Source organism: Giraffa tippelskirchi, chromosome 6 (genome assembly GCF_054371585.1).
Source record: "Giraffa tippelskirchi isolate mGirTip1 chromosome 6, T2T-mGirTip1v1.2.pri, whole genome shotgun sequence".
NCBI classification, from domain to species: Eukaryota; Metazoa; Chordata; class Mammalia; order Artiodactyla; family Giraffidae; genus Giraffa; species Giraffa tippelskirchi.
The window spans coordinates 7,708,475-7,723,812 of NC_137280.1; the positions used below are offsets into that span (position 1 = coordinate 7,708,475).

Here is a 15,338-nt window from a genome sequence, read left to right on the forward strand (position 1 = left end):
TCAAAGCAATCTTGAGAAAGAAAAACAGAGCTAGAGGAATCAGGCTCCCTGACTTCAGACTATATTACGAAGCTACAGTCATCAAAACAGTATGGTACTGGCACAAAACTAGAAATATAGATCAGTGGAACAAGAGAGAAAATCCAGAAATAAGACAGAGTCTGGCATGCTGCAGTCCATGGGGTCACAAAGAGCTGGACACGACTTAGCTACTGAACAACGAGAACAACACGATACTTTACTCTTTCAACCTTAACATGTGCTTCGTTCTTTTCTTTTCTATGCTACTTTTCCCTCGAAGATGATTTCTTTGTCCTCTCCATGTTTTTTTTACACTTTTTATTTTATATTGAAGTACAGCTGATTAACAATATTGTGGTAGTTTCAGGGGGACAGCAAAGGAACTCTGCCATACATAACCATGTATCCATTCTCCTCAAACTCCCCTCCCATCCAGGCTGCTATCCATTCTCCCCAAACTCTCCTCCCATCCACTCTGCGTATTCATTCTCCCCAAACTCCCCTCCTATCCACGCTGCATATCCATTCTCCCCAAACTCCCCTCCCATCCAGGCTGCCTATCCATTCTCCCCCAAACTCCCCTCCCATCCAGGCTGCATATCCATTCTCCCCAAACTCCCCTCCCATCCAGGCTGCGTATCCATTCTCTCCAAACTCCCCTCCCATCCAGGCTGCCTATCCATTCTCCCCAAACTCCCCTCCCATCCAGGCTGCGTATCCATTCTCTCCAAACTCCCCTCCCATCCAGGCTGCCTATCCATTCTCCCCCAAACTCCCCTCCCATCCAGGCTGCCTATCCATTCTCCCTAAACTCCCCTCCCATCCCCTCTGTGTATTAATTCTCCCCAAACTCCCCTCCCATCCACTCTGTGTATTAATTCTCCCCAAACTCCCCTCCCATCCACTCTGTGTATTAATTCTCCCCAAACTCCCCTCCCATCCACTCTGTGTATTAATTCTCCCCAAACTCCCCTCCCATCCAGGCTGCATATCCATTCTCCCCAAACTCCCCTCCCATCCAGGCTGCATATCCATTCTCCCCAAACTCCCCTCCCATCCAGCCTGCGTATCCATTCTCCCCAAACTCCCCTCCCACCCAGGCTGCCACAAAGTCTTGAGCAGAGCTCCTTGTTCAGAGTTCCTATACAGGAGGGCTCTTCTTTAAGCTAAATTTAATACTCCCTGAAATAAATTAAACTATAAATAACATCAATGTATCATATCAAGACATAAACATGCCTTCATATTTTCTTTGTGGTGGTTGCTTTTTGTAAATGTCTGGGCTAAGAAACATTTATTTTCCCTTTTGTTTTGTATCTTAAGCTTAAATTTGCCAACTCAAGCTAAAGAGTAAGAAATCACTTAGAAAAAAGAAGAGCCTATATTTTAAGAAGTACCACTGAGAAATGCATGAACTATTTTGTTCTATCACAATTCTACTGATTATGTGAGTACTCTACTAAGATGTATAGAAATATAAAGTATCAAAGAGTGAAAATCTTCTGAAAGCTACTAATATGAGGAATTCTAATTGCAATGTCATGAAAAAAAAAGATGTTTTAAATTGTTTTCAGGAAACTAAAAAAAACATAAAATTACTTAAATATACTAAAAAATCTATCTGAGAACCTAACATACATCAGAATCTTAAGAGTACCTTGGGATGATCCTGAACATAAATTATTAACATAGATACTACATAACACTTTGGCAATAAGGAATTCATGATCTGAGCCGTAGTCAGCTCCCAGTCAAAGAAAGTAGGGAAAATCACTAGACCATTCATGTATGACCTAAATCAAATCACTTACGATTACACAGTGGAAGTGACAAATAAATTCAAGGGATTAGATCTGATAGACAGAGTGCCTGAAGAATTATGGACGGAGGTTCGTGACATGGTATAGAAGGCAGTCATCAAGACCATCACCATGAAAAAGAAATGCAAAAATGCAAAATGGTTGTCTGAGGAGGCCTTAAAAGTAGCTGAGAAAACAAGAGAAGCTAACCGCAAAGGAGAAAGGAAAGATATACCCATTTGAATACAGAGTTCCAAAGAACAGCAAGGAGAGGTAAGAAAGCCTTCTTCAGGGATCAATGCAAACAAATAGAGGAAAACAATAGAATGGGAAAGACTAGATCTCTTCAAGAAAATTAGAGATACCAAGGGAACATTTCATGCAAAGATGGGCACAATAAAGGACAGAAATGGTATGGACTTAAAAGAAGCAGAAGATATTAAGAAGAGGTGGTAAGAATACACAGAAGAACCGTGCAGAAAAGATCTTCATGACCCAGATAATCACAATGGTGTGATCACTCACCTAGAGCCAGACATCCTGGACTGAGAAGTCAAGTGGGCCTTAGGAAGCATCACTACAAACAAAGCTAGTGGAGGTGATGGAATTCCAGTTAAGCTATTTCAAATCCTGAAAGATGATGCTGTGAAAGTGCTGCACTCAATATGCCAGCAAATTTGGAAAAGTCAGCAGTGGCCACAGGACTAGAAAAGGTCAGTTTTCATTCCAATCCCAAAGAAGGGCAATGCCAAAGGATGTTTAAACTACCGCACAATTGCACTCACCTCACATGCTAACAAAGTAATGCTCTAAATTCTCCAAGCCAGGTTTCAACAGTACATGAACTTCCAGATGTTCAAGCTGGATTCAGAAAAGGCAGAGGAACCAGAGATCAAATTGCCAACATCCACTAGATCATCGAAAAAGGAAGAGAATTCCAGAAAAACATCTACTTCTGCTTTATTGATTATGCCAAAGCCTTTGACTATGCAGATCACAACAAACTGTGGAAAATTCTTAAAGACATGGGAATACCAGACCACCTGACCTGCCTCCTGAGAAATCTCTATGCAGGTCAACAAGCAGACATGGAACAACAGACTGGTTCCAAATTGGGAAAGGAGTACATCAAGGCTGTATATTGTCACCCTTCTTGTTTAACTTACATCCAGAGTACATCATGTGAAAGGCTAGGCTGGATGAAGCACAAGCTGGAGTCAAGATTGCTGGGAGAAATATCAATAATCTCAGATACGCAATTGATGCCATCCTTATGGCAGAAAGTGAAGAAAAACTAAAGAGCCTCCTGATGAAAGTGAAAGAGGGGAGTGAAAAAGTTGGCTTAAAACTCAACATTCAAAAATCTAAGATCATGGCATCCGGTCCCGTCACTTCACGGCAAACAGATGGGGAAACAATGGAAACAGTAACAGACTTTATTTTCTTGGGCTCCAAAATCACTCTAGATGCTGACTGCAGCCACGACATTAAAAGACACTTGCTCCTTGAAAGAAAAGCTCTGACCAACCTAGATAGCATATTAAAAAGCAGAGACATTACTTTTCTGACAAAGGTCCATCTAGTCAAAGCTACACTTTTTCCAGTAGTAATTTATGGATGTGAGTAGGACTATAAAGAAAGCTGAGCACCAAAGAATTGATGCTTTTGAACTGTGGTGTTGGAGAAGACTCTTGAGAGTCCCTTGGACTGCAAGGAGATCCAACCAGTCAATCCTAAAGGAAATCAGTCCTAAATATTCACTGGAGGGACTGATGCTGAAGCTGAAGCTCCAATATTTTGGTCACCTGATACAAAGAACTGACTCACTGGAAAAGACCCTGATGCTGGGAAAGACTGAAGGCAGGAGGAGAAGGGGACGACAGAGGATGAGATGGATGGATGGCATCACCGAATCAATGGACATGAGTCTGAGCAAGCTCCGGGAATTGGTGATGGACAGGGAGGCCTGGTGTGCTGCAGTCCATGGGGCTGCAAAGAGTGGGACATGACTGAGCAACTGAACTGACTGACTGACTGACATAACACATAGAAAGTTTAATATGTGATTAATATGTTACATTAATAAAAATAAACCAACTATAACAAAACCTCTAAACCTAGAGCAGGTTACCTTTTAGTAGCTCTGAAGAAGAAAACAGTAAAGGAAAATAAAAACTGATTTCCTGAATATCATAAATATTACAGAATTTATGTTAAAGCAGCCCTTTCTCTGACAAGCTTATTTATAGTTTAATGTAAATATTCCTGGGCTCATTTTGTTCACTAAATTTGTATTGCATAAACACAAAGAAAATTAACTCTCACTTTATCAGAGTATTTTTGATACAATATAGTGCCTCAAAAACTTGAGAATAATAGCATTAATAGTAAATTTGTAACATGATACCGTATATTCAAAAAACAGTATAAATTAAAACTTATAGTTCAAGAGATCACTAAGTCAGCTATCTAACTGGTATTATCTGCTCAGTAGACTTATGAGCATGGTCTCTAGAACCAATTACCTTTTTTCAAATCCTGATCCTACCCCCTGCACAAATTACTATCTAATGGTGTGCTGGTAAACACAAACCTCTGATCTTAGGGATCAGAGATGGCAGGCTTGATTTAGAACACTTGCCAATTTGCATAACTGTAAATACCCCATCATGACCAATTTCAAGCTATCGATGTGACATTACTGAACACACAATTGGCTCGTGATAATAGATAATAAAAGTATATACTTACTAAGGTTTTGGTAGGCATTAAATGAGCTTAAACATGTGGCATATAAAGCATTCAATAAATATTTGCTATCATCATCATCACCATCTCACTAAATTATCAAAAATTATAATTTTGTATCTTGGTAAATCTTAGGAATGAAATGTATTACAAGCAAATGAATTTTTAACTCTTTCTGCATGTAATTTAAGGCACTGAATCAATCTGCCTACCTAGCAGGAATTTCCTCTTTTTATCAAACTCTTATATGAAATTATATGTACCTCAAACTATATTATAATTTGCATTATAGTACTAATCTATTATACAAATATTATTTGAACTTGCAATAGAATAATACTTTTATACTTTATATAAAGCAATAGTTTCTAAAAAAAATTTGTTAAACATCAAATTGTACTAGAAAGAAATTTACATTGCCAGTATAATAATCTAAAAAATATCAATAGAAAAGTTCAATATCTTCAAAATTGAAGGATATAATGTAAACTAAGATTAAAAACCCAACTCATCAAATCTCATTAAAATTACCTTTAGAAACATAGTATTAACAATAGTTCATATAAATTCAGAATATTTGATTTAGTCATGATTTTAAAAATAACCACTGCAAAAAGAATCCTATTTTTGTCATTCCTTTTTTTGTGTTTAGAAAATTTTCAATAAGTGTCAACTCAGTTCTATGTATTTCCACATATTCACAAGATTAAAAATGTAAAATGTTGTCAAAATACGAAGTAGTATTGAAAGAACAAGAAAAGATATGAAAAAGAAAAAAAATCAAATTATTTTCAGTGAAATTTCTTAGATTTAAGTCAGGAAACAACAAAAAAGACAAGCCTTGGTCTTAAACTCACCTGTAAACAAAAAACAAAATATCCACTAACGCTCTGCTCTGCAATGACATCTTCCATGGTCCTCAGGGTGGTACCCAAATAAGAATTCAGGAGCTGGGTAGGAAGCAGTCCAACTGAAGATGCCATCAGATAGTTGGGTAAGGAGAGATCAGTAATCTAGAGGAATAGTAAACGGAATGATTCATTACCAAATACAATTTCAATTTCACATAAAACTGTGTGTACAAGTCTTGCTAGCAGTTTTCCCTTGGAAGTAGAGAGAGCTGAACTACTTTTCAAAGCATTCTGATTTTTAAACATGATTATACATGGAATATATACAGAATGTAAAAGATCTAGAATGAAATAAAAGTTTAAAGAAAAATTTTAATATTCTACTGCTCTGTCACTGAAAGCTGACATTTGTGACTATTGTTTTTTTTCTTACATGTAAATAAAAGGTGCAGACACAAACATCACTTTGTAAAAACAGTTTTTAAAGTCTTCCTCATGTGACTAAATATTCCTCGTGTTTGTTTTTGTGCTTAGTCGCTCAGTCGTTTCCAACTCTTTGCGACCCCATGGACTGTAGCCCACCAGCCTCCTCTGTCCATGGGGATTCTCCAGGCAAGAATACTGGAGTGGGTTGCCATGCCCTCCACCAGGGGAGCTCCCCAGCCCAGGGATCGAACCCAGGTCTCTCACATTGCAGGCAGATTCTTTACCAACTGAGCCACCAGAGAAGCCCAAGAACACTGGAGTGGGTACCCTAACCCTTCTCCAGGGGATCTTACCGACCCAGGAATAGAACCGGGGTCTCCTGCATTGCAGGTGGATTCTTTACGAGCTGAGTTACCAGGGAAGTGCCTAAATATTCTTCATAAGCATACCTAAACAGCAATGTGGTCACTGGGTTTTGAAGCCAGGTAACTAACTCTAAAATGACATTTAAGTACAAAGTCTTTAAATATCAGTTTTTTCATCTGCAAAATGAGAATAACTACTACCTTACATGAAATATTTTACAGAGATATGTGTAAATATCTTAACAAATGCCTAGCACATGATCAACACTCAAAAAGGTACAAATTATTATTATACATTTATACTACTATTGTGTGGATGTGGCACAGTTTAACCATTCTTTTGCTATAGAACATTTAAACTGTTTCTTTGTGTACATGTGATTATGTATTTTTTGGCTATTACAAATTTTTTAAAACCTACATGAAAACCTTTGTGTATTAACCTGTATGGGAGACAGTATCGAAAATATTTCCAGTAAATCCATCTCATGGTATTCATGCCCTTGTGTGATCCTCTCCCCTAGAGTGTGGGCTGGACCTAGTGCTTTCTTCTGGCAAATAGACTATAGCATAAGGGATGAGATGTTAGTTCCAAGATTAGGTTACAAAAATAACAAGACTCCCATCTCTCCCTCAGGAAGGTAAGTCACCATGCTGTAAGCAGCTCTTTGGAGAGGTCCGTTCTATAGCAAGGAGTTGATGTCTTCAGCCAAAACCCAGTAAATACCTGAGAGCTGTCAATGGCCAACTGAGGGAGCCTGGAAGCAAATTCTTCCTCAGTTGTGTCATAAGATGGCTGCAGCTCTGGTCAGCATCTTGAGTATGGTGAGACAACCTGAGTTAGAGGCACCTAGCTATTCTGTGGGCTTCCCTGGTAGCTCAGTTAGTAAAGAATCTGCCTGCAATGCAGGAGATCCGAGTTTGATTCCTGAATTGGGACGATCCCCTGGAGAAGGAATAGGCTATACCCACTCTAGTATTCTTGGGCTTCCCTTGTGGCTCAGCTGGTGAAGAATCTGACTGCAATGCAGGAGACCTGGGTTCGATCCTGGGTTGGGAAGATCTTCAGGAGGAGGGCATGGCAACCCACTGCAATATTCCTGCCTGGACAATCTCCATGGACAGAGGAGGCTGGCGGGCTACAGTCCATGGGGTTGCAAAGAGCTGGACACGACTGAGCGACTAAGCACAGCACAGCTATTCTGTAAAGGAATTCTCAACTGACAGAAGCTGTAAGATATTAAACGCTTATTAGGCTATTCAATTTTGGAGTCATCTGTTACACAGCAAGCAATAATAGAATATGCAACTCCATTATTTTAGGATAGATCATTAGGAATGGAATAACTAGATCAAACACTAAAAACTGCTTTCCGAAAAAGTTCACACTGATTTACATCCTTATCAGTGAGTAACATATGTGTGGTCCATTTCATCATACTTGCCAATTTTAAGTTTTAAATTTCAATCCTCCTTAGTTCTGTGAGGTTGCAAAGAGCCAGACATGACTGAGCACACACACATGCATTAGTTTGAGAGGGGTAAAAATGATGTACAATCATTGTTTAATCTGTAGTACTGTACACTAGTTTTACATTAGTTTTAAATATACATTTTTCTATTTACGTTTCTTTCATGGCTTTATTTGTCCACATTTGTTCATTTTTATTGAAATGTTAAGTGTTTTCTTATTTATTCATGATATTTATTCTTTGTATAGTGAGGGCAACCTTTGTCCACACTGTGTGCTAAGTCGCTTTTGTCGTGTTAGACTCTGCGACCCTATGGACTGCAGCCTGCCAGGCTCCTCTGCCCATGCGATTCTCCAGGTAAGAACACTGGAGTGGGCTGCCATTTTCTTCTCCAGGGGATCTTCCTGATCCACAGATCAAACCCACATCTCTTATGCCTCCTGCATGGGCAGGCAGGTTCTTTACCACTAGTGTCACCAACTTTTGTCCATAATATGTAGCAAACATTTTCCTCTGAAGTGTCTCTTACTTTTTGCTTTGACATACAAATGTTTCTAAATTTATATATAACCAAGTATTATTGTTTCCTCTGATCTTCCATTGCTTTTAGCTTCAGAAAGTCTTTTCAGATCCCATTATTAAATTTCTGCCTATATTTCTTTTCTCATTGTATCTTCCTCTTTAATATTTACCATCAATTCCTTCTGTAATTTATTAGAATTAAAGGTTGACGATATATCCTTACTCCTCCCTTTCCCCAGTAGCCAATTTTCCTAGTTTCATTTATTGAACAATCAGTAACTTCTTCAGCGACTTGTGATGTTTATTATAAATGAAGTCACTGTATATAAAGGAGCCTATTTGGGGCTCTAATACTGTCCACTGATAATCTTTTATATATGTTTTATTAGAGGATAATTACAATATTGTGATGGTTCTGCCATACATCAACATGTCTACTGATATCTTAAATGTTGTGTTGAAACCAAATTATGGTAAAGATTATCAGTTTAGTATCTCATAAGGAATTTCTCACCCTTCAAACTCTTTTTCTTACTCTTCTTTTTAAAACTTCCATAACCATTCTTACCTATTCATTTTTGCAAATACCTTTTAGGATCACTCTGTCATTCAAAAAATTAGTAAATATTATACTAGGTAGATGCTAGGTAAATATTATACTAAGGTAAATTTATAAATTAATCTGGATAGAGATGCAACCTCCAGAATATTCAGTATTTTTATCAAGAAATGTTTTTATAATTACTTTAAAATCTTCCATATTTATTACTAAAATTTGGTGGTTTTATTTATATATATCAAGCCTTTCTTATCAGTTTATTTCTAAACATGTTATAGATATTGTACACGTGTACTCAGTCACTTCAGTCATGTCTGACTCTTTGTGACCCTATGGACTGCAGCCCGCCAGGCTCCTCTGTCCATGGAATTCTCCAGGCAGGAAAGAATACTGGAGTGGGTTGCCATGCCCTCCTCCAGGGGATCTTCCTGACCCAGCGATCAAACCCGCATCTCTTATGTTTCCTGCATTGGCAGGGGGGTTCTTTATCACTAGCACCAACTGAGAAGCCCATAGTTGTTACTACAGCCATTAATTTTGAGAATAACTTTCATATCCTTATCTGGGTATTGCTGTTATATAAGAAAGCTAGTGGCTACTTTATTAAATTTTATTTTTATTACTATTAAAATCTGGTGTTTTAATGAGTTATGGGTTATTCCACAGCTGCAGTCTAACCTGAAATTATGTAAAGCCTATTTTCAATAAAGCTACATTCATCTCTACTCATATGTGATTAACAGGAGATGCAGCACTGCTGATATAGAAAGAATACTGCAGTGTGACTGGTGGTTAAGATTCCCCTAAACAATTACTGACTCAGTGACTGCAAGATGTTCTGGAAGTTGTCTGCCAGAGATAGACACAACGACACAACTTTCACCTTGGAGAATTCACACACTGACAAGTACACACCGGCAGAAGGGGAGCCTCGAGAAGAACTGCATGGCAAGTATTAAAGAGTAAACAGGGATTAAAATCTCTGTAGGAGTGGGGGCCAAAGGGCAGCATTGTGGGACAAGAGGTATTTGAAATGAACTCCACAAGCTAAATATGGGTTTGACGGGGAAAGATGGTGGGATGAAGAAGGGAAGGTGTCCCAAGAAGAGAACGAATGAGGAGCATGTAGCACACAGGGTGAGGGCAATGAGAACATGCAGGGCTTATCAGTCAAGTCAGCAGTGCAGTCTGGATTGTTTAAAGGGCAAGGGACTCCTGCAAAACAAAGACCGGGCAAGTATTTGAGAGGATGCTTGTCAGCGGTCTGGGTGAAAGGGGAATGAGTTTGTACTCAGCAGAAAAGCTTTGAGGAATCTCATCAAAGAATGACATGAATGGGGCTAAGTTTTAGGAAGGTTCCTCTATCAGTTTGGAGCACTTACAGTAATGGAAAAACTTTGATGTCAAATGTATAAAATAAGTAAATATGACAAAAATGAATGTCATAAAAATTATTACATTACAGTGATAGTAATATTATGTTATGCAAGTTATTTTCTAAGCAAATATTTAAAATGTCAGAATGCAAAGCTTCAGTTCATAATCTTTAAATGTAATTAAAGCTTCCCTAAAGAGAATATATATTTGACATTTATGGATGACAGCAATAGTATCTAAATGGCTATTTTAAGAACAGATATCATAAATCTGAAACAACTCTGCCACTTAACTCTTTTAACGAGACCTTTGTCCAAAGCATACATGAAAGTTTACCAAACCTTTCATTACCAAATCTCATCCTACAGAAAAAGGAAGTGTTATGATTTACATATAGTTCTTCTTTGAAAAGCTGCGTAGCTAAATAAAGCAAAGAAACTAATTTCAGCTAATCACAGTAAAACTGTTTTGCTAGCATGTCAAATAATTTAGCCAATATATCAAAATAATAATGTACACAGGCACACACAGTTTTTCAACTAAGTGTATTAAAGATAAACAGATTCTAAATTATTGTAATATGGCATTTCCTATAAGCCAAGATCCTACTCAGAAACTGCATCGAATCTTTAACATAGTTAATGTAGAATACTTGATCTCACAGAGATCCATCCAACGTTCTTTCCCTAGAAAGCCTTTACCCATGGACTTTTTCTCAAACTATTTATTTATTATTTGTTGTCTGCACTGGATCTTCGCTGCTGCGCACTGGCTCTCTCTAGCTGTGGTGAGTGGCGGCAGTCTTTGTCGTGAGGTGGGGCTTCTCTTGTTGGGGAGCACGGCTCTAGAGTGTGGGGGCTGCAGCAGTCACTGCCCGTGGGCTCTGAGCACAGGCTCAGCAGTGGTGACACATGGGCTTAGCTGCCCCACAGCGTGTGGGATCTTCCAGGATCAAGGATCGAACCTGTGTCCCCTGCACTGGCAGACACATTCTTAACCACTGGTCCAGCAGGGAAGTCCTACCCACTGACTTTAAAAAAATATGTCTGCTTATCCTACTTTCCCAAAAGACATTAAATGTAAATCCAGAATAATGCTACTGGGAATTCCTGCCTGTAATACCCTGGGGTCTTGACTCAAGACTGTTTTCCTACTCCAAAGACTCAGAAATATCAATCTAGGATGTCAGTGTTCTCCTGCTGGTTAGCTTCTATGATCAGGAGTACTTCGGTGTGGGTTTCAGGGATGGTGAATGCTACTTGATAGCCATCCTCTCATGCTTTCAGAACTCCAGAAGCACCGTGAAAGTATACACATTCTTATTCCCAGAAGTACTGTGATTTACTTGGAGATGCAATTCACTTGCCTGGGTGGGTAAAGGTTACTGTAGAATATTACCATATACCAGATAGATACTGAAAACACAGTGCCCATCTGAAGGGAAGAAAAAAGAGAAAAAAAAAAAAACCCTTAATTTTAAATAGTAGGAACTGCTTCTTCTCTGAACACACATTTTTGAAGCTGATAATAAGAGAACTCTGTGTACAAATGATCACTTGAATGCGCGCTGAACCTCAGACACGGTACAAAGCACAGCTCCTCTGGCAACACTGCCTACAGTTCCTCTACCTTCTCCATTTACAACTGTTTACACAATGGCTTTACAGGCTTTAACAAACTAAAAAATTTTATCATTTTTACACAGAATATCTTGACACAGATCGAATCAAGAATATAAAGGTGATCTGTGTATGGAAGACCTCAAATTTTATCCATAGTTTTGTGAAATGACATTAGTTTTGACAAATCACACCTTCCTGTAGAGGTGTGTTGCCTAGTTGATATAAAAGCAGAGTTGTTTATTGACACAGTTATATTAGTGTAAATTTCAATTAAAACATATATCTAGTAATATTACACAGAAAAAAATCATGAATCTCCAAAATAATTTTTAAGGAATGGTCAAAAGAAGTTAAAGTGACTACAGTTTGATCTTTTCATCTACTTATTATTGATAAATTATATTTTATAATATATATACTCAAAATACTATCACTATTTCAGAAACAAAAAGGAGGGAGAAAGAGTTAACAAATGGCAACCAATTATCACTTCCAGAAACATGAAATTTTAAAACCTGCTTTAAGGAAAAACATTAACTACCATTCTCTTCTCTCCTCAAAATACTTCTTTTCATGTTTCCAATCTCAGTTGCCCTATCTAGACAGATAGTACTCTTCCCTCATCCCCACATCCAATCATCTACTCTTTCGTAAAGATTCTACCTTCTACGTCTGTAAGAAATCTACCCATCATCTGTTCCTATTCCTATTCAGTCTCCTCCTCTCTAGTTTTGATATGTTAGATCTAACCACCACTCACAACCTATGTTAAACTTTCAGAAATCTTTTAAAAATGGCAAAGCCAATCCCGCTTAAACTTTTTCCTACTGCCATCAGAATGAAGTTCAGATTCATCAACATGCAAAGTACAAAATGACTGTGTGGTCATGAAAATCATTCTGTACGATACTTAATGGCCAAAATGTTCATTACATTCAGTAAAAAGTCTCAGAAATCATTTACGACATTCACTCACAATGTTATATAAAGAAAATACATGCACTAATAAGTGAAAAGACTAGAAAAATAAACACTAAAATGCTGAATGTTTTCCTCCTTATACTTACTATACTTTTTAAAGTTTTTACAATGAATACTTATTCATAGGCAGAAAAATCACTTTTAAAATAAGTTTTAATAAGACTCTCTGCCTCTAAAGACATTTTAATCTAGTAAGGGGTAATAAGACACATTCTATTTGTTACTATGATACAATAGGCTAGATATACAGGTTTGTGAATTCTAACCCCATATACGACACATGAAAACCACAGAAGCTGGTGAGATGACTGAAGAGGCACAAAGAGAACACAGTTTTAAGGAAGGAACAGCCAGCTATACTCAGTGGTTCTGTGAGGTCTGCGGATGAAGTGGCATGACATTTTTCAACTTGGTCATTATATCTCAACCTTCAGACTTAATGACTCCAAGCTCCCTCAAAACAAGCTGTGTCTCTGTCATCTATCCCATCTGAACTGTACCAATGGCAATGAATCAGGATACTTTAATAGTAAGAAGAATCAGTATACTTTAATAGTAAGAAGAAATAATCATTAGTTAAGCTGTCCACAGTGTGTATTATGACTCATAATTGGTATAGGAATGAATATAACACAGATCAAGAATTTAAGAAGATGAAAAAACGTTTTTATAAAACATACCATCACCAAACTGTTACATACAAAGTAATGTTAAATACTTAGAACATTTGTCTTTTTAAGAGTAAACTCTGAGACCCTGTCTAACCTCTCTAATTTTACAAATAATGATGATTGGAGGCCAGATCATTAAATGACTTCACCAAAGTCACACAGGAGCTGAGACAGAACCAAATGTCCCCAAACAGTCCACGAGACTAAGATTTTACCATTTTTCTGGTCTCATAGTCACTAGCTAATAAAATATTTTTATTTAACTGCAGTAAATTTCAGTTCAGTTGTGAACTAAATTATTAGAAGCAATTTATCTTTTTCTTTATTACTCAAGGCAAATTCTAGGACAATACAATACAGTTTAGTTATACTTGCTTCAACTTTGTTTTTAATCTTATTTTGCCGTCATTATTTTAGTCAGTACACCAGTTTAACAGCTCCCTGCCCCTCCCCCAGAACAAGCAAAAACACTCGCTGTTGCTGCTTCTAACCTACTTGGGGCTAATAAAAATAGCTAAAGTAACTAACAGTTTGGTAACATAAAATTCTTCAAAATGGTTCTACTGAGAAGTGAACCAGGCTGATGGGTCAGGCCTTCCACTTTTAAATTTACTCATTTTTCTTTTTTTTCCCCTTTTATTTATTTTTTTCATTTTACCCACAATACCTATATATATACACATTTTAAAGGCTTTTGTTAAACACAAAGGTAAAAAGATGTATATGGGAGCTTATGGGCCTCTTATAGTTTCAGGGACTTAGACTTGGTGGTTATTTTACTACAGTGACTGTTATAGCTCTAATGCAAACTTCTGTAAAGTCCAAGGGAGGAAATATTTTAGGCTTTGCAGGCCATAGAGTTTTTGTCACAAGTACTCAACCTTGATGTTTTAGCTTAACAAGAGCTACAAATGGTACATCCATGAATAAGCATGGCTGTATTCCAATAACATTATTTACACATGCTGAAATCTGAATTTCATGTAATTCTAACACACACACAAAACATTATTCTTTTGATACTTTTTTCCAGTCATCTCCCTAGGATGATGCCTGATTCGACTGTGGAGAACCTGGCCCAGCGCCTGACGCACAGGAGGTCCCAGGGCAAGTGCTCTGCAGTCAGAACCAGGAGATCTCTGAGAAGCCAGGAAGGTCTCTGCTGATCTTCTCAGATCAACAACAGAACCTCAGGCAAGTTCATGGCTCTAGCATTTACCAACTGTATGTTCCTAGGCTAGTTATTTCACCATTCTGCCTCAACTGCCTTAGCTTAATATGAGAATTAGGGTTCATATGAACATTAAGTGAGTAATGTGTACATGTTAGAAGAACAGTGCCCAGCAGTTTACTAAGTACAACATAAAAAAATGGTTAAATTAAAAAGAAAAAAAAAATCTCTGAGTTTCAATGTCCTTATTTTGGAATGCAGAGGATGGAGAGAAGGGAATATTAAGTAATGAGCAAGCTATAAATTTTATCACAGCTATGCAGTACGTAATGGTAAACACATTTCACAACAGAAAGCATGGCTCAAAGAGTAGCTCAAGATGTCAGAATAAATGTTAGAACTAAGTCTGACTTCAAGTGTGTGATATTTTGTCCTCTATATAACTGCCTATAAGTCACTGATAACTCCTCAAAGGGCTGTTGTGATGATTAAGGGATAGTATATATGTAAATTTTCTCTGCATACTGTAAAGTGGTATACAACAAATGATCAAGAGGATCTTACATGCTATGTTTTGTGCTTTTATTTGAGGTTACAAAGATTCAACCATGAAAACACTTCCCATGTGGAATTAAGTTTTTCTATGACCAAAGTGAAAAGAGAGAATAATTTTTAGGCTCTCCTGTGGAACAACAGTAACAACAACATCAAACCCCTTTGGAAGTTGCAAGCACCAATATGAATATTGTTACT

At 37.6% G+C, this 15,338-nt stretch overlaps 1 protein-coding gene across 4 annotated transcripts in view; it reads right to left on the bottom strand.

The window, feature by feature from the left end:
* Nucleotides 1-15,338, bottom strand: part of TMEM64 (transmembrane protein 64) — a 40,419-nt gene that overhangs the window by 13,503 nt on the left and 11,578 nt on the right. For 3 of the 4 annotated variants that reach the window (XR_014055774.1, XR_014055773.1, XM_081496850.1), the window contains one exon: nucleotides 5,426-5,581. The exons of the other annotated variant lie outside the window; for it this stretch is intronic. Coding sequence is in view for 1 of the 3 variants with exons in the window: in XM_081496850.1 (XP_081352976.1) it covers nucleotides 5,426-5,581 (156 nt within the window). In the remaining 2 variants the exon portion in view is untranslated. The remainder of the gene's footprint in view (nucleotides 1-5,425; nucleotides 5,582-15,338) is intronic. 4 annotated transcript variants of the gene reach the window in all.